This window comes from Pituophis catenifer, unplaced genomic scaffold (genome assembly GCF_029215685.1).
Source record: "Pituophis catenifer annectens isolate HBS135680 unplaced genomic scaffold, rPitCat1.0.hap2 SCAF_1, whole genome shotgun sequence".
NCBI lineage: Eukaryota > Metazoa > Chordata > Lepidosauria > Squamata > Colubridae > Pituophis > Pituophis catenifer.
Genome location: NW_027256881.1, coordinates 106,272,465 through 106,292,256, shown reverse-complemented (window position 1 = coordinate 106,292,256; position 19,792 = coordinate 106,272,465). Strand labels below are relative to the sequence as shown.

The 19,792-nt window shown below is 48.0% G+C and overlaps 1 protein-coding gene across 1 annotated transcript; it reads left to right on the top strand.

Moving 5' to 3' along the window:
- The first annotated feature begins 16,551 nt into the window (after window positions 1-16,551).
- On the top strand, window positions 16,552-17,898 carry POU3F2 (POU class 3 homeobox 2). Its single transcript, XM_070953808.1, has one exon. It carries the CDS (start codon window positions 16,552-16,554, stop codon window positions 17,896-17,898), a length of 1,347 nt encoding a protein of 448 aa, XP_070809909.1.
- The last annotated feature ends 1,894 nt before the right edge of the window (window positions 17,899-19,792 follow it).

Sequence of the window (19,792 nt, the reverse complement as noted above, 5' to 3'; positions counted from 1 at the left end):
TTGCTATGAGAAATAAATGTCAAAGCATGCATTTATTGTAAGTGGTCTATGCACATAAAAGAAAGCAAAAAAAAATTATGTGGATGTCACTTCACACCCTAAAAATCAGTGGTTCGTCAACTGGACGATATTAGAAAAGTGACAATTTATTTAGAACCACTATGCTGAATACATTTCCAAGTTAATTAGAAATAATTGATAAATCAATTTAATAAAGAAAAGTTTTGATAATAGTATATACCATTAGAAGTGCTTGTTCCAAAATGGTTGGCCCTTGTCCATTTACCTTTTGAAGAACTGTCTTTTTCAGGTGTTGAGGGCAGAAGAAAAAGCAGATAATTCTCAGAAATCAAGGGACAGGCAGAGTTGCTAATACTTAATCAACTGCAGCTGTGTTTCAAAATGTTAGTCAAACCAGCCTTAAGAATTCACTTATTAAGATTATGGAAACTGCCTTGACTAAAATCAAGCCAGGCAGTATTTTGAGCCTTTTTTTTTTAATACAAAGATACAAATGCGTTTTGTATAGCATTTGCCTGATTTATTTAACTCTTTCTAAATGATCCAGTTCAAGAATCTCAAAAGGAACCATTTCTTTGAAACAGAAACTCAGTAGAAACCATGTCTATGAAAGGTGATGATTCACCAGAGTAAGCTTTACTGTCCTGAGAACATTAACGTCTCCCAGGAACACTTACATTGTGAAAGGAAATCATTTGGGACAAATATCGACCCATGAAGGCAAATCAGAAAGAGTGCGATCAGATAAAAGTTAAAAAGGTCACAGGTAGCATACAGGGGGTTGGGTTTGTTCAATCGGCATCCATCTGATCAAATGAAAGGTGGTCAAGATCTGAGAAAGGTTACCAACCTTCTCCTTCATTTCAGCAGGTTTGGGCAACATGAAAAGAATCTCACCTAAAAAAAATATTTGAAGCAAAGAAAAGAAAGAGGGAGTAAGTATTAATGAGTTGGCTTCTCTACACTCATGAAAGGAAGTTGATGTGCTCATCATGTGACTCAGAGAACTCATCCCAAACAATGTTACTCTTTTACTACAGAAATGGGAACTTACTTTAGTAGTGATTTCTAGGGTTAAATGAAAGGGGATAATTATCCCCTTTCCTTTAAAGAAAGAAAATGAGGTCAGAGAGCAGTGAATGAGGATAGAAGCAACCTAGAATTAAGGAGAATTTTCCTAAAAGTTGAGAACAATTAACCAGTGGAACAGCTTGCCTTCAGAAGTTGTGGGTGCTTCATCACTGGAGATCTTTAAGAAGAGACTGGACAGTCACTTGTCTGGAATGACATAAGGTCTCCTGCTTGAGCAGGAGATTGGACTAGAAGATCTCCAATGTCCCTTCCAGCTCTATTTTGATTGATCTCATGGGCAGGAGATATTCAGGCACATTTTCATTCTTCAGTGAAGAGGACTAAAGTGCAAGAAGAAGGAAATGAGAGGAACAGGACAAGTTATTGCTCTATGAAGGTCCATGTCCCTACATTCTCTGCTCTCTGATGCCATTCCTCAGCAACTGGGCCCAGGATCAGGGGTTGCATTCATTTATTTGGTATAATCCTCACTAAAAACAATTTTACTTATCTTAAATGGTTAGAAATACATTCTCGCAGATGCCTTTCCCAACCATAGCTGGGTGGGAATTGGATGCATAATTGGGAGAGAGGGATCTGACTGGTAGAAGAGAAAGGAGAATAGTAAAAGGAGAGGTCAGACAGCAGTGAATGATTAGACCTGCAGCCAGTGAAAACCACCCGTAGCAGTCATTCACAGGACACTGATATGATTCAGACATTGTTACATCAAGGAATTAGTTAATACATGTGTGATAATTCCTAAGAAATCTTCATCCCTGAAAAATGAAGTTGACTTTCTCCAAATTAGTTCCAGGAGCCTTTCCTAGCTAGGGGTCCTTTGTAAGCTCAACTCTTGATAAAGTAATGTAAGGTTTTGTTGAAAAAGCAGTACTGCCTACTGTGGCTCTGTTGTCTGATTAACAAATATGTTGTCCTCAATCTAACTCAGGGCTGTCAAACTCGCGACCTGCAGGCCCAGATGCATCATGCACTGGCCAAGCCCATGCCCGGTTTAGCAAAGGGGGAAATGTTGCAATATGTCACGTGATGCTGCCATGACAAAGCAAGTTTGACATTCCTGAATTCTAACTGGTCTTGCCTTATCTAAAATAAATAAATAAAATCAAGTTACTCTTTGGATGGGGCAGCTGAAGTGAGAAATAAAAGGAATCCAGAAGAAGGCAATGGAATGTTAATTTGGCCATGCTACAAATACTATCAACTTGTCTGTGAAGTCACAAAAAGTCAATCTCATGTCAAAAGAGAAAGAGAATTAACACTTGCACCTCAGATTTCAATTTCTGTGCTCTTTTTGTATAGAAGTAGCTTGATCTTTTTCTGGGTGGCAGTAGTTTCCTAATGAAAATTTCAGCTTTCTGGAAGGTCATTTTTGCTCCAGTATTAATTGCTGAGAAAATCTTAGATCAAATTAGCTCCCCATTGTATCAAGCTTACTTAAAGTCTGCACAGTAGTGTACACTAAACTATGATATGCTTGAAGAGTTCGTGCTTCAGATGTTGTGAATCCAACCATCCTGTCAGCTATTATTTTAACACACACTGAAACCAACAAAAACAAGCACAATTGCAAACCATTCCAAATATAGGAGATGACCAGGCTGAGGCCAAGGGAGAAATCAAACACATCATAGTATCGGGTCCCTTCATGCCCACAAAACAAGGTCCAGCCTATCTTGTTTTCCATTGAATCTAATCCACCACAATTTGCTTTGACCATTAGTAGTTCAGATTCTTGTAGAGAGCTTAAGTTTGCAATAAACGTGGATTTCCTGATTTCTTAGGCTTGAAGCCAATAAAGATAACAGTAGCCAAAAAAAAAGTAATACAACTGCAGAAAAAACTTGGGGATCATCTGAAAACACAGATAGAAAGGAGGTGAAAAGAACTGATTCTCACAGTATACCTAGGGATAGCTACAGCTGGAATTGTAGAAATGATATCTGAAAAGGTAGAGCGCAAAATAAGGTTGGTAAAGGATTCTAAGAACAACCACCACCAAAGGATTTCTTCACAACAAAAGAAAAAAGAAATAGGAATTGTTTAATGAAGATGTTAAAAAGAAAACCAATCACTGCTATCTTGGCTCAGTCCCCTGTAAGAAGAGGATATAGCTTTCATCAGGCAATTGTGAGCAGCAGATTGAAGATGTCATGGAGAGAATGCCTGCCTACTTTGAATGAATTTAAAACTCTAGAATCAGATTAATTCCATCCTAGGATTGAATGACATTTCTATTAGGTGGATTCATTATTGGTTTGAAGAGCACCTGGAAATTAAGTTGTATGAGGAAAGACTGATGGAACTGGGTATATTCAGTCTTAAGAACAGATGACAGCATCTACTATAGATATATAGTAGATATAGCATAAAGAGATATAGCATAATATATCATAAATATATTATAATATAGCATAAAGTAGATATAGATAAAGATATGCCACATGAACAAACAAGTTCTCTATCGGTCCAGAGTGCGGAATACACAATAAATGGCTTAGATTACAGGATTCTGGTTGAATGTTTGGAAAACTCACACTGATAAGTGCAACTTACAACTTTAAACAAGATAAAGATATTATCATCATCATCCCTTAATAGTCGAATCAGAAACTGCACAATCCCATGTTGATGATGCTTCAATGCTTTCACCCCCACACAACAGAGGGTTGTACTTGATGGCCTAAATGCTTTCTTCCTGCTCTTTGATTCTGGGAAACGCTTGCTCCTAGGAGGCATCTCTTCTCTTTTATATCTCCCAAGTTATTTCAAGAGCAAGTTTCTCCAAGGCATCCTCACAAGTTGCTTGAATAGTGCAATTGTAGATCCTAGTTTTAGTTGTCAGATCATAGCCTACTTATTGTAGGCATTCTCCTTGAACAAGGGGTGGGAAGTCAGAACAATTAATTTCAAACATCAAGCACCCAAAGAATATAACATAAAGAAGACCCATATTCCAGCATTTTTCACAGGGTACAAGCCAACAAAGTGCCTCTGAGAATGCCACAGGCAAGACAAATTGCTATTGCCTCTTCAGGTGAAGAAACTGATGAAATAATTATTTCCTTTAAAATGTCACACATTCATGTATCTGTAGAAAAAAATACGGTAGTGTACAACATTAAGGCATCTTCCATACACATTGGACCAGTTCCACAAGTCCACTCTCAGCATGGTAAGTGGACAATGGAAGTAGGAGTTCAACGTATCTGAAAGTTTTGGAAGTAGATAAGATTGGGTTAATATCAAGGAGGGCTTTAAAGTCTACTTTGGTCATTTTGTCTTCTAGTTCAAGGGAAAGGCTACTAAGTATAGAAAGAAATTGGAACAATTCTCAGGAAAGGACGGCAGGAAAGGTAAAAAGAGGAATAAAGACTGCATCTAGAAAGAAGAGAGCAAAAGTGTAAGAAAATTCTTTGCTACACAGATTCATACTATTAACTTTATTTTCCTAAACTAAGTGAAGAAAATAGCTTAGGTTGTTCTCAGCTCTACTGACTCCAACTCCCATCATTCCCAAAATGATTGGAATGACCTTTTTTGAAAGTCCTTTTCAACTGGACTTTCTGGGTTGGGGTTTTGTTTTTTTTGGGGGGGGGGAAGACATTTCGCTTCTCATGGAAGGAGCTTCTTCAGCTCTAACTGGATGGTGGGGAATGGAGGAGGAGAGACTGTCCATGGAGATTCTCAGTCATCAACAGAAACTGGACTTTCTGTTTGTTTGGGGGGGGGGTTGGAAGACGTTTTGCTTCTCATTCAAGGAGCTTCTTCAGCTTTGACTGGATGGTGGGGAATGGAGTCAGAGCTGAAGAAGCTCCTTGGATGAGAAGCAAAACGTCTTCAAAAAAAACAAGAACAACAGAAAATCCTGTTGCCTCTTGAAAAAATAAAAAGCACCTTTGAGGTAACCCATGACCTGGATGACTGAGAATCTCCACGGACAGTCCGGCATTTTGTCCGCGTCTCTCCTCCTGTTGTACCTCTTCCGTGGCCGGGATTTTGTCTGGAACGGCCTCAGCGTGCAGAGTCTGGCTCGCATTTTGGAGCAGGGGTCTCCAACCTTGGCAACTTTAAACCTGGCGGACTTCAACTCCCAGAATTCTGGGAGTTGAAGTCCGCCCTGGCTTAACGTTGCCAAGGTTGGAGACCCCTGTTTTGGAGCACCGAATTTGGGCGCCAATTTGAAGAAGAAACTCCAAGAGGAGCCGCGATTCGGGCGGATCAGACGCGGCGGCAAAGAGAGAGAGAGAGAACCACAGCGAGCTGCAGCGGGTTAGAGCTGCAGCCCGAGACGGCGCTGCGAAAGCGAGCGCCCTTCAGGGGCCGGGCAAAGGAAGCGCCTCGCTCTGCCCTGCCCTTGAAAGGCCGCCATGAAAGACTCCCAATGCCGCGGCTGAGAAATAAAGAGGGAAGAAACGGCGGCACGTCAGTCCCTGTCAAGGCAACTCGCTCCCTCGGAGGAGGAGCTGCCAAAGGGAAAAACCCGCGCACCGAGAGCGCGGGGGAGGCGCGCCCGTTCTCCCAGCCCCTAGCGGAGGGATGCGGTACTGCAGGAGGGAGGTGCAGAGGCTTAGAGCTGGATGGCCGCGCTAAATTGCTCAGAGTTTGCGGCGGAATTACTTAATAAAAGAAAGCCGCGAATTAAAGAAGGCGCCTCGACCTGAGCGCCTGTTCCTGGGTTCCGCCCTCTACTACACCCCGTCCCTGACTGAGCTTCGGAGGAAACGGCAGATTGTGGAGTTTATTAAGGTTACTCCAGTGAGGGAGGGAGACGGAGCAGCGTTCATTCAAACAGCTCTCTCCGCTTCTTTTCTCTGATCTACAGGGATGGTGTTTTTTTTTTTTTCCTTCCGCCGTGTCTTAATCTGGAGAAGGAAATTGTTTGATGTACTACGAGATGTTATCTAATTAGAACGTAAGAGACTTCATCTTGCCAGCAAGCAGGTCATATAATTAATGTTAATTTAACGCTCAGATTCTCAGCCATTAATTTTTATTCCCTTAAATGTAGTTTGGCAGGAGCCCCCTGATCCATAACAATGGATTTCACTGGATGTAACGGCACAACTTGATCTGCGGAGTGAATTACTTCAGACCTCCCTATCCCAATAATCAGATCCCATCAGGTATGCATTATTAAGCCATGTAATTGAATGGTCCATAGTTTGCATATCAGACTATTAAAATAATGCGCTTTGCTTTCCTTCTAACACGTAATGATACAGCCTCTGCGAATGTTGGGCGATTCTGATAATTATCACCAAATGACTACAAATGTTCTCTTCATTAAGATGATTTCTTTCAAGCATTTTTATTAAAATTTGAATAATGCATTAAATGGCCGCCTGTAGAGTCCCACCCCCACCCCCGTAGCAATAATATTCGCCAGCTACCATTCAAAGTAGTTGAAACGGACAAAGTAAGAAACTTAGCAGCAGCGGAACAAAATTGTCGCCAAAAGTGATAGGATGCGACCTTTACAAAAAGTTTTCATTTGAAATGCCTCCCATTGTAGCAGTGAAGTTTCAAAATTATCCTAGATCTTGCCTGCTGTAATTCAGCCAGAAGGAATTAGAAGGAGGCAAGAACACCAAAAACCCCACATCATCTCCTATTTCCTTTCGTAGAGGAGGATAGCAACGACAGAATCAGAGTCAAATAGGATAAGTTTCCACAGTGCACTAAATTAAAATGTGGCTGGTTAATTACTCAGACGTTCGGTTTGTTGCCTCAGCCTTGACACCTGGCTTACTTAATAAATCAGGGTTCACTTAACCATGTCTGAATGTGTTGCGCGGATGTTTACCCCTTTTCTTCAACTGGAATATAAATTCTCCGGGTGTGAGGTGCGTTGTTTAGGGTCTCTGCAGAAAAAAAACTCTCTTCCCTTAACAAAGGTTTATTCTCGAACGACTAATTCCTGTTTCACTTTCAAAGCTGCTAACCTTTTCTTATGGGAAGAAGCTCCATTGAACTTCGTGGGGCTCCCCTTCGGGAGACCGAGCGCAGCACATTTTCTCCCGTGCCATGTCGAGGCGCGCTCTTTGCCCCTATATTTGACCTAAAATCCACCATTATCTTGCTTTTCTGTTGCTGCCTTGCTGTTTTGGAGGCTGAAGTGTCCGCCAGCCAAAATTAGAGAGCTTCTGTGTGTCTCTCTCCGAAAGGGAAGAATTCACTGCTGCAAAATACGAAAGGACCTGCGCCCTCCCCTCTTCCCCCCCCCCCCTTCTCCTCCTCCTTAATGGAAAATCTTTGCTGGGGGGGGGAGAGAAGTGGGTTTGTTGGTTTGGTTGTTGTTCGTCTTTAATTAGATAATCAAAAGACAAAAGAGGCTTCCGGACGCGGTGAACCAGGGCAGGGGGAAGAAGACAGCCCGCGCTTCTGCTCGGCAAGCGCGGAGCTCGGAATTTACGGCTGTCCCCTACCCAGCCAGCCAGCCGAAGCTTGCTCGCTGCTTGAGTTGCAGAAAACTCCGGCAGACTCGGAGAGCGACGGCTCTTCTTCCAAGTGGCAGCTGATTTTTGCATTTTTCTTCGCTGGCTGGAATAAAAGCGCCCGGGCCAACGGCCCGCTTCTTTTACTGCCAGCTGGACAGAGCCCGCGTGAAGCCAAACTCTCACAGCAACGCGGGCCAGGCTCCCCAGTGGGACCTCAATCGGCTTAAATGGCGGGGCTCCGGTTTTCGCCGGATTCGTTGTGTGTAAGCGATTCAGATTCTCAACAGTCGGGTGGGTGATCTGTCCTTTGCCCCCGCGGACTCGGCTCCCGCCTCTCCCTAATCCTGACCTGCGCCCTCACCTCCATCCCTCGTTTGAGGCCAGACGGCTCCCTTGGGTCGGGATTGTGGCTTTTATTTTACTTGGGGAGGAGGGGACGGCCTCTGGCAGGAGCCCGGGAGAGCTGAGCGGGGCGAACTATGCGTGCTCTGTCTTCTGTTTGGTTTGGCGTCCTCGCTATAGCAACCAGCAGTGGGCTGACAAAAATGCACCCTGGCTGGACAATGAGCCCGGCCGCGCTGTTTGCTTCCCTCCTTCTCCCCTTGGAAAGCCTAGCAAAGGGAGGGGGGGACACACCCACCCCTCCCTTCCCCCTCGCCAGCCGCCCTAGCGACCTCCATCCCAGCCCTGCGGGCGAGAGGAAGAAGGGGGGCTCCTCCGTCAAACGCCTCTCCCGCCCCCAGAACCAGCTAAACGCCCTTCATCATCCAGCGACGGACTGAAGGGTGTGTGTGTGTGTGTGTGTGTGTGGAATGCGATTGAGAGATGACTTAAAATCCTTGATTTCCTCACCGTCTATTCGCTGAGCCACTAACTTGGGTTTTCCCCGCAGTTCAGCTGATCCGAATCTTAATGGTGGAATTCCTTGATCTGGCCTTGGGACCTTTCCTTCCGGCGCCAACCAGGCAAAAAACACCTGCCTATTTCTACTCTGAGTTGCCTTTATTTGGTCTTCACCACAGCCCTGCGAGGCGGTCTAATGTACCGCCACCGCCAGCCTTGCAGGAAGTAAAATCTGTTAGGCTCTGTCACCTTGGAGAGACGTCGGGGCAATCGCACGGGTGGGCTTATTCCCCCTCTCGGCTTTATTGGGCTCATAAAAAGGCCGCGGGGTGTGGGGAAGTAGAGTTGCCCTCCCAGAAAGCAGAAGTGAGTTATTTTAACTGCAACCAGTTCATTGAGTGACTGAGGCCTTCCCACAGGGTTTGTCCAACTCCCACCAATTGTTTTAATCAGTCTCTTCTATTTGACTGGTGCTGGGCTATCAGGATAAAGTTTCACTGAACAACAGTTCTAGTTGAGTATTTTTTCTCCACTTCCTCCTCCCCTGTAAGCTTTTCCTCTCCCTCACTTCTTTCTGTTATAGTCTTCACAGCTAGAGATAGGTAAAATATGGGGTCTTTTACACCCATCCCTCTTTCCTCTTAAGAAGTGGAGATAATGGCACCCAATTCGCTGGGTTCTTTTCAGAGAGGACATACGCCCAAAAATTACAGTAGTTGGAGGTGGAGGAAGCATCAGAGTAGATGTAGTGCTGCATCCCTTTTTCTCTCTCTCCTCTCCCCAACCAGTCTTCCCCACTTCTAATCATTCAGAGCAGTCTATGTACAGCTTTCCTAAATGTAGCACCCTCTAATGACATTGTCCATTCCCTCTCCCACTCCCCTTCTCCCAGTCTATCCCCCTCACTAGCTCCTTTCCCCTCTCACTCTTTGTCTCTCTCATACACATACAAAACCAGAACTAACACAGAGACAATGCATTACCAAGCAGTTTGTGATCCAGTACCTCTAGGGACACCAGTTTAGGGAAGGCTGGTGTACCTGTTCAAAAAAGTCCCCGAATCAAATAAATTCAGAGTTTATTTGAATTTCAGAGCTACAGGCATTTCTCTCCCTCACCCTTAACCTTTTGTGATTCTGAAGAAAATAGCAACTTTTTTTAATTATCGGGAAGTACCAGTAAATATTATGATGGGGCATGTTCCTCAGAGAGAGAGGGAAGGAGGGGGAGGGAGGGAGGAGGAGGAGGAGGGAGGGAGGGAGGGAGGGAGAGAGAGAGAGAGAGAGAGAGAGAGAGAGAGAGAGAGAGAGAGAGAGAGAGAGAGAGAGAGAATAGGTTCATACAATAATAAATCCACACACACTGTGTAAAGAGAACATCCTCTAAACTTTGCCTGGGGAAACATGGTGTGCTGAAATGCTAGATTTCTACATTTCCCAACCCCAAAATAGTCTCTATCTACCTGGTTCTTTCCTATGTGTCAGAGTGCAGTTCCTCATTATCATCAGACTTTGACTTTGCAGCTGAGATTTAGGATACTCAAATCCAGCACATTTGGAGTTTGTGCAGGTTGCAAGTAGCTTGTTTAGAGAGAGACTTTATAAAGGACCGCAAAACCTGAGTTTGTCATGATCAGAAGAACATGGCAGTCTGTCCAGTACCCCTGGGGAAGTGGAAAGGGGTGATTGAACTGAGAAAATAAAGATCAGTTAAATGGCATTCCGAGGAAAGATTCTGGGTGACCTTCCCAGATATTCTCGTCTTTTTTTTTTAAAAAAAAAAAAAAGGATTTAAAACTTGGAGAGTAAAGTGGGCAGAAAGATTTTAAGCATACTGCCAGTATCCTTGTATCCAGTCTACACCTAATTCACTTATTTAGCTACCAAAACTTTTAAAACACTTTTAAGGGCCGTTTTAAGTGGGCAAAAGTATGGATGTGTCTTTTTAAATTAAAATGCATCCTTTGCAAGCTATCAGCAAATAAAGTGATTTCTAACAGGATCTTGCTTCCCTCTAACATTTCGGTATAAATAAACACCAGTCCTAATTCAGAATGTCGTCTCCCATCCTTATAAAAACGATTGCCTTTCATCTCCCCCCCTCCCCCTTTCTCTACAGGTCTCACATTCAGCACTCCAAATTAACCTGCTTTCTTTTTGATACTTTGCAGTAAGTACCCAAGAAGTCCGGGGAAACTGCTAAAGACTGACTCACGTCCCAGTTAGCAGTGTTCAAAGCAGTATCTTGCCTGCTTTAAACAGCTTGGGTTCATGTTTAATGACACAATTCAGAAGCAGGCGATGAAAAGGAAGGTTGGGGGGGGGGAGAGACACAGATTGATACCCAGGCATTCAACGCGTTGTAATTTCAAGTCCTGAAATTTCCACTCCTGCCTTTGCTGAAATTTGCAAGGCCTTTTAAACTTGCCAGTAGGTTTACGAATTGTCAGTAAAAGTCTGGCTGGGAGAAAAAAAGTGAGACATGGGCAGTAATTTCCAACCAACTGTTCAGGAGCTGGATGAGAGACTCGGAAAGGGAGACCATCTCCTGTTGGGTCTTCCCGGAGTTTGAATGGTTTGAATTTAAAAAAAAAAAAATGTCTGTGCTGATTAGCCTTCCTCCAAAGAAGGGAGAAGGCCACTTTAATGGGCAGCTTTAATTTCAAGGAACCGCTCCAGCTATCCATTTTTACCCGTTCTTATTTTCGGTTTCTTTCCGAAGTCCTGTGTTTGTGAAAGCCACCGGGAGGAGCCCCGACTTGAAAGTGTAGCTTTTCAGTCATCTTATAAATGCATCCCTGAGGCTGCCGTTCTGGCGACTGGAAGGCAGATTTCATTAAAGCAGCCCAGCTGCCTCTTTGTGCCAGAGCAGATTCTTCAAGCCATCACTTGTGAAGCCTCGGCTTCGGAGGGACTTCCCACCCACCCCCTCCCGGCCCTTCTGGGTACAAGCCCTTAAAAGTTGAAGTTCCATTCATGTGGTGCGTTTGGGCTTTCTCTCTCTCCCTCGCTCTCCCCCCCTCCCCTCCCTTCTCTCTCCCTCCAATACGTCGGGCTCCTACTAGCCTCAGTAGAGGAAAATAAAAAAGCTGCACCAAAGCCCAAGATTGAATGATTCGTCGTCCGTTCCGAAAGGTTGAAAGGGAACAAGATCAAAAGAGCCCAAGCTCACAATAATTACATTAAACGCATCCTGGGCAAGAGCACGTGTGCGCGCCCAGCTCTGAGCTTGGCCTTTCTGTGCGGGGCAAGGCATGTGGGGGGGGGGTTGGAGCGACCTCAGTGTTTTACTTGGACTTGACTTGGATCAAGGTGTGAAAGTAGTAGAGCCAAGACAGTTGGTGGGAGTAGGTGTGGAAGGGGTGGGTGGGAATTCTCCTATGCAGATTTAGTGCCACTGAATTCACTAGGATTAATTCCGCCAGTTAGTATAGAATGGGATTGCAAAGAAGTTACAAAAGGCCATCTTCCAAAAGGGCAGGCTGATAAACCCAATTTTTTTTTTTTTACAAAGGAATGAATTATGCGAAATATGGGAACGAATCAGTTTGCTAATGTGGAGGTTACAACAATATATTACTCTCTCTCTTATCATCAATAAATCATTCTTATTTATTGCTTGCAAAATTACAGGGAAGGCACTGGGTTGAATCTAGAGATGGTTGCAGGTGTATGCGCCAGCACCAATGCACTCACACAGAGAGGTATTATTTGCTATTACAACAGGTAATGATTTTATGGTTTTCAAATGATTCCAATAGTTAGCAATGAACTGCTGATGCCAGGAAGAGTAAAGGGAGTAGACAGCAAGGAAGCCCTTCTGGCCTTGGATGGTTGTATCTTTCCTATCTCCAAGGATCTCCATTTATTGGCCATTCCCAATATAGTATAGTAACTAGACATATAGTAATAACACCCTCGTTGAAGCGCTATAAAACCCTTTACCTTGACATAATGCCTTTAAGAAATGCGGCGGGTCAGAATTAAGAAATGACTAACATTTCTTAACATGAACCAACATATTAGTAATGAGAATGAGTTTTGCTTCAACTAAGATTGGCAGAAGGGCACAATCAAGCCGTGGTAACATTTGTGTGTGTGTGTGTGTGTGTTTCCATTCTTTTGCCTTAACTCGTCCCTAGCCCGGGAGCGACGCAGGTTCCATACGGCTTAGTAGATGTAGCAGTCTTAAAAGTAGTTTCCAATATCCCACCACTTCTCGCGCGCCTTTATTCCACCGTGGCTCAAAGGCAGCCTCGAGGGATATATAATCTAGGAGGTTTGTTACCTTTTCCTTTGGAAGGAAGCCAGCGGAGGCGGGAGAGGGACCGGTGAAGGGGATATATAGCACGTCTTACTCGCCCTCTCCTCTAGTCTGCTGGACCCCAGCACCCAAAGGCGCCCTTACTAAGCTTTCCTCCCGGCCCCAAAGCAATGCTGGAAGGAGCTTAGTCCTAACCGGGATGCGCCGAAATGGGGGCGGGGGACGGAGAGGCGGGACTTGGCTTCCAGCATCTCCCGCGCTTCTCGGCAGGGGAAGACCCAGGAAGATTAATTTCAGCCGGGAGTGGGGGGGGGGGGTGCGGAGGAGGAGACGGTTCATGGAAAAAGGGGAAACGGCTGCGAGGAAGGAGGACCGCTTGCTTTGCTTTGAGTTGTTTTGTTTCGCCTTTTTTTTTTTTTTTTTTTTTTTTTTGTAGAGCCATTCGTTTCTCCCCCGCGGAGCGCCTAAGGACTGACTCCCGGGATCTGCAGCTGCGTCTCCCAGCAAGAGGAGCGGGGCGTCGGGGGGGAGGGGTTGTTTCCGGGCCTTGGGACCAAGCCGACCTTAGGACACCCTTGTCGGATTGGTGGAGAGTTGCGGCTTTTTTCTTCCAAGGCAGATCCAAAGCACACAGGAGCTCTGCAACGGATGGGAAGCCTGGTTGCAGGTGGCCAGAGCGAAGGCTGGATTTAGAATGCAAACCTTTCCCCCCCACACACACACACTCTCCCCCCAAATCTCTGCCCGAGGCCTCTTAGTGGATCTCTTTATTCAAAGTTCTCGAGAAACTTTTAATGGCTTTCGATCAGCCATTGAGACCATCAGAATTAAGGGGAGAAAAACCCAGCCGGTTCCTTTGTGGGCATCCTTTATGTCTCTCCCCTGTTGTTGTTTTTCACTGGGCACGCACCCTCCCTGCTTGAAGCCATTCTCGTAGTAATGCATTGGAAGACACAGAGAGAGAGACACACACACACAGACACACACACACACCCGGCCTGGTTATCCACTCCTCCTCTGCGAAGCCGCGGACTGTTGATTTGAGCTGGGAATAAAGTAGAGAGAAGCGCTTATTAATCCAGCAAAGTAAAACACAGGCGAGATGGCGCGTCTACCTAGAATTTTACATTGAAAGAGAATAAGTCGAACCATTCCTTGTTTCTAGATGAATTCGCTACTAGACTAGAGAGGGAGAGGGAGAGAGAATACATATTATATGTAGCTTCAAAACTTTTGAGAAAAGTATCTGTTAACCGGGATGCTCTTAATAACTCCCAATTTGACAGTTAAGAGGCCATTTTTTTGTGATTATGTTTACCATTGTACATTAGTTCTAAAAAAGAGCCCCAATCAATATACTTCTTGGACACTTTTCAAACTATCGGCAACTTTGCGAATTCACCGACGTCATTTTACTGGGATGATCCAAAGGCACAACCGCACCCGCATACCTTTACAGCCAGTTCAGTTTAACCAAGCGCAACGAAGACAGGGATATGCATATCACCCAACGCCCTGGAGGTCGGTCGAGATCCTTGCCAACCCCAAGGCACCCCTTCGCCTTCAGCAAAGGATTTCAAAGCTCCGAGCTCTCGATTGCAAACGCTTTACGTTCAACCTGAAAGGTTCTTACGAGCTCTCCGGAGCCAAGAGGTGACATCTTTTTCTTCCTATTATCCCTGTTTGCCTATGCAAATGTAATATAAAAGCTATGTGTAGACACCACACACAGATATTCTCTCTCTCTCTCTCTCTCTCTCTCTCTCTCTCTCTCTCTCTCTCTCTCCCTTTCTCTCTCTTACTCTTTCTCTCTCTCTCTCTCTCTCTCACACACACACACACCCCGGAGAGAAATCTTCCTATCCAGATAACCTTCCTTTGAGTGATAAACTGTGGGGGGCTGGCTGAAAGGAAGCTGCTCCTAGCTTGTGGTGCTCGTAAATTCTCCCGCCTGTCTTGGCAGGGCCTTTCAATGCAAGGGAATATTGGAGTGTATGCCGTGTCCATAGCCTGACCCGGAGCCAGTATGTGGTTTAGCACAACAAAGCGGTGTTTCTCCTTGGCTGGAAGCAGGAGATAGGACAGCGGGTGCAACTCGGAGAGAGCCTTATTGGAAGGAAATGTCTGGGGCAGATTTCTCAGAACAATGAGATGGATCCATTCGAGTTAAGCACCCGTTTGACCTCCCGCAAGGCCAGTAGCGCTTCTGTTGGAAACGAAGCTGTTGATGTGAGACACCTTCCTTTTAAGAGGGTTGGTTTGGAGGATCTATTAAGCAGCCGGACCCAACTATTGCCCGCCTCCCTTCCCCCCCCCGGACGAGGGATTTAAGTCATAAATGGATTTAATCAAGGATGGGGAGGGGATAGTATTAGATCAGGGCTGTTTCGCTTTCCCTGCCCCTAAGCTCCTGCAAGAACAACACGCCTTCTTTGTGAAGAAAGAAAAGTGGCTGAACTGTAAACTCGCCGGTGGTCTCCCGGGAGCGAAAACCTCCGCACACAATCATCGCCCTTTAGGTTCGCCTCTGCGCTTAGCGCAGGGCTAAGCCTTCAAATTCTAAGTTTTGTTCTCCAGCAGCACCTGCTGCTGGGACACTTTGGAGACCCTTCCCCCCTCACTGCCCCCCCACCCCATCTTTCTTATCCTTCCATTGCGGACAATGAGGAGCAGGTTTCTCTTGGATTATGGGGCGCCAAGACCCATAGAGACGTGCTTGGAGGGAGATAGGGAGGGGGAGGTGGCTGGAAAGCCCTCGGCGCTGAACTACATTGCCACTACATTCCACTTCTTTGAAGAATAGCGGATCCCACTGATAGCAACGAGCCTCGCTTCCAAGCCAGCGGGGAGAGCGGTTATCTATATTTCTAGAAGCGCTGACAGGGCGAGCCTCGCTCCTGAAAACGCGGTGCAAAGTTGGCGAGAGAAAGTCTCGCTCGAAGTGAGCCTTCCTTGCAAACCGGGAAGGTGGCTCCGTTAGAGGCAAAGAAAGACCCCCCCCCAACCATTTGGACTCTCAAAGGAAAGCGTGGGGAGAGGCCCCGGCAGGCAAGGGATTCTAATCCAGCCTGCAAGACGTTGTTTTCCATCGAATGGATTGGCCCTTCTCTTTCTTTCTTTCTTTCTTTCTTTCTTTCTTTCTTTCTTTCTTTCTTTCTTTCTTTCTTTCTTTCTTTCTTTCTTTCCCTCTCCCGCTGTCCCTTAGCCCTCCGGGTCTTGCCGGCGGGGGAGGGGGGTGCCATAAGAGAAACGAGGCTGGAGGGAAGAATTCAATCAAGTTGGCCATTAGCAAACCGGGGCACCCCTCCTCCGGCCCTCCGGAGCACTTTGCGTGCTGTTTGCTGTTCCCTGCAACGGAGAGGCGGCTGAGTTTTGAACGGCTTTGAAAGAGGGGGTGAGCCTCATCTGGCTCCCCTACCCACCGGGCGCAGCGCAGGTGGCCAGGAGCGACTGAGCGGCTCCTTCTGCTTTCTCGGTGTTTGTTCATCTGTTTCTCCCCCCCCTCCTTTCTTTGCCTTTTCCTTTCCAACAACCCCCCCCCCACGTGCGTGCGCTCCTTCCTTCTCTCCCTCCTTAGAGTTTGATTACAAAGAGATGGGGGGGGGGAGAGAGAGGAGAGAGAGACGCTGTGTAGGAGGCGTGGTGTCAGCACCAGGGCCGGGGCCAATGGGAGGCTCCCCCTGAGCCGGTTGCTAGAGGTCTCCACGTAAATCAAAGCGCAGGGAGCCAATGGGGGCCGGAGGGAGGGAGGAGAAGGGACGCGTGCCTTTGCAGTGGGCTCTGCCAAGCGGACTTGCGGGGGAAGCGAGCGGCGAGAGGAGCCCGAGGCGAAAAAGTAGCTGTCAAATGCGCGGCTCCTTTAAGCGGAGCCCTCAGTCCGGCTCGGAGAGTCATGGCGACCACAGCGTCTAACCACTACAGCCTGCTTACCTCCAGCTCGCCCATGGTGCACGCCGAGCCGCCGGGGAGCATGCAGCCCGGCGCCGGCTACCGAGACGCCCAGGCTCTGGTGCAGGCGGACTACGCGCTGCAGAGCAACGGGCATCCGCTCAGCCACGCTCACCAGTGGATCACGGCGCTGTCCCACGGCGGCGGCGGCGGCGGCGGGGGAGGAGGCGGCGGCGGCGGAGGCGGCGGCGGAGGCAACGGCGGGGACTCGCCGTGGTCCCCCAGCCCGCTGGGCCAGCAGGACATCAAGCCCTCGGTGGTGCAGGCCGGCGGCCGGGGCGACGAGCTCCAGCAGCAGCAGCAGCAGCAGCAGCATCACCAGCAGTCGCAGCAGCAAGGCAGACCCCCGCACTTGGTCCACCACGCCGGGAGCCACCACGCCGCCGTGGCCGCGGCGGTGGCTTGGAGGACCGGCGGCTCGGCTCACCTGCCGCCCGGCATGGCCGCGGCTAACGGCGGCGGCCAAGGCGGGCTGCTCTACTCTCAACCGCCGGGCTTCACGGTCAACGGGATGCTGGGCTCGGGCCAGCCGGGCATGCACCACCACAGCCTGCGGGATGCCCACGAAGAGCCCCCGCCGCCTCCCCAGCAGCAGCAGCCGCCGCCGCCCCCTCACCACCCGGATCACCTCTCGCAGCAGCAGCAGCAGCAGCCCCAACACCCGCACCACCACCCGCACGGGGGCCAGCCGCCGCCGCCGCCGCCTCCGCACCACCACCACCACGAGGCGCACTCGGACGAGGACACGCCGACCTCGGACGACCTGGAGCAGTTCGCCAAGCAGTTCAAGCAGCGGCGGATCAAACTGGGATTTACCCAAGCGGACGTGGGCTTGGCCTTGGGCACCCTCTACGGCAACGTCTTCTCGCAGACCACCATCTGCAGGTTCGAGGCGCTGCAGCTGAGCTTCAAGAACATGTGCAAGTTGAAGCCTTTGTTGAACAAGTGGCTGGAGGAGGCGGACTCCTCGTCCGGCAGCCCCACCAGCATAGACAAGATCGCGGCGCAGGGGCGCAAGCGGAAAAAGCGCACCTCCATCGAGGTGAGCGTCAAGGGCGCCCTCGAGAGCCATTTCCTCAAGTGCCCCAAGCCCTCCGCCCAGGAGATCACCTCACTGGCGGACAGCCTCCAGCTCGAGAAGGAGGTGGTCCGCGTGTGGTTTTGTAACAGGAGACAGAAAGAGAAACGCATGACTCCCCCGGGAGGGGCTCTGCCGGGAGCCGAGGACGTGTATGGGGCCAGCAGGGACACGCCGCCGCCGCACCATGGGGTACAGACTCCTGTGCAGTGAACTCCGCCCGGGGCGGAGGAGGAGGAGGAGGAGGAGGGGGCTGGGGGTCGAGGGGGCCGAGCCCACCAGGCCTCTTCCCTCTGACCCGACTCCTCCGATCCTTTTTGATTGTTTCCCTCCCCTTTAAAACAAAGCAAAAAGCAGACAAAAACAAAACAAAACAGGAAGGAAGGAAGGAAGGAAGGAAGGCGACTGCACTGAACTATGCTTGAAACGGTAGCGAAGTGGGTAATGAATGAGGGTGTGTTACAGGCGAGTAACCTGGCAATGGAGTGCAGTGAGTATACGGAGGGATGTGTGAGAGGCGAGAGGTTGCCTGACCCTTCCTTCCACTCGCTGCCTCGCAGCACGAGCTCTCTCTTTTTCCCTCCCCCTCTCTCTTCCCCCCTTTCTCTCTCCCTCTCCCCCTCTTCCCCTCTCCCTCTCCCTCTTACCTTCTTCCCCCCCTCTCTCTCTTCTCGGCAGCCAGGCACAGCCCCCCCCCCCCAGGTTCTTAAATCAGAGAGGAGCAGAAAAGGAACGTTGGGCTTGATTTAGCAGCCCAATTCTTTAGGGATTTAAGCCAGGTGTATCTCCAACACTTTTTGGTCTCGGTTTTTTTTTTTGGGGGGGGGGAGAGAGAGATGCAGTCAAACGCGAAGGTAAGAATGAGGGCTTAGAAAGGCCAAGCTGACAAATTTGTGCTGCTGGAAATGGATGTTTGTCCATTATTCATCTCTTTCTCATTCGCAGGTGGGGGGGGGGGGAAGAATGATTTGCATTTTCTACCTGGCCCAGGGTAGGCATCCCTGTGGATCTGGCCTTTCCTTTTTGGCGTGGGTGACTTGAAGTTTGAGGACCATCTTTGGTGGAAGTCAAGTTTAGTTTGCTCTTTCTGCCGCCTTTAGCCTGCCTTTAGGGAGGGGAAGTGAGCGGAGCTCTTTAGCCTTGTGAAAACCAGTAGAAAGAGGAAGAGGAAAGGTGGGGAGGGGATAAATAACAGCTTCTTCCCAGAAACGAGGTTCTGAAATTATTCAGCAACTGGAGATAGTTGGTATGTGAGAATTGGGAAAGAAAGATGGAGAATGAAGACCTTCCCTTAGGCCTCCTTCTCCCAAGTTGATGGGATTCTTCAGCTATAGCCCCATTAATCCCAGCCAACATGCCCTTGCTGTCCTCGCCCAACCTCTCTGAATGTCAGTTGGGGGAAAGTCAAAACATTTGGGCAAGCCACAGTTAATTGATCCAAAGGGGGGGGGGGTGGAGTGGACCGTAGAAAACTCTGGCAGTTTTTCCCACCAGAAAGGGGCACTTTGGGGAGAGGACTCTAACAATGGGGTAGAAGGAGAGGGGGGGGAGGGAAGGGGATTGTTTCACTTGAGAAAGGTCCCTATATGCCTTGCATATTCAGCACTTACATGAACCTTAGGACAGTGAAAGTGACATCTGCTTTTCAATGTGAAAGGAAGAAGGGGGAGCCCCTGAAGGCAAAACCCTTCATTCTGGGGAAAGGGAAAACCTCGCTGATCAAAGTAACAAAGCTCAGAGGAGCAACTCTGTGATCCTAAGGTAGAGCATTTCCCTTTGATTTGCTTTATCAAAGATTAAAAACCTAAGGGATGCCCACTTTCAATGGGGCTGGCTGGCTTCCACCTCCCGAGCTAACACTGTGAGTTCCGAGATGGAAGAATTGCATCCATGGCAAAAGAAAAAGAAAGAAAGAAAAAAAGAAAAGAAAAGAAAACTCATCCTAGATCCATTCATCTCAGGGGGAGGTTTGACTTCAAGGGAAGGAGAGAGAGACAGAGAGACAGAGACAGAGAGAGAGAGAGAGGTTCTATCAAAAGAGTGCTTCCTTTGGATAGAATTCGTCCCATTGAAATAGGAGGAGTTCAGGCTTGATAAAGATGTTCAT

Excerpts from the sequence above, each read along its gene's own strand:
- POU3F2 (XM_070953808.1), top strand. The coding sequence starts at position 16,552 with ATGGCGACCACAGCGTCTAACCACTACAGCCTGCTTACCTCCAGCTCG.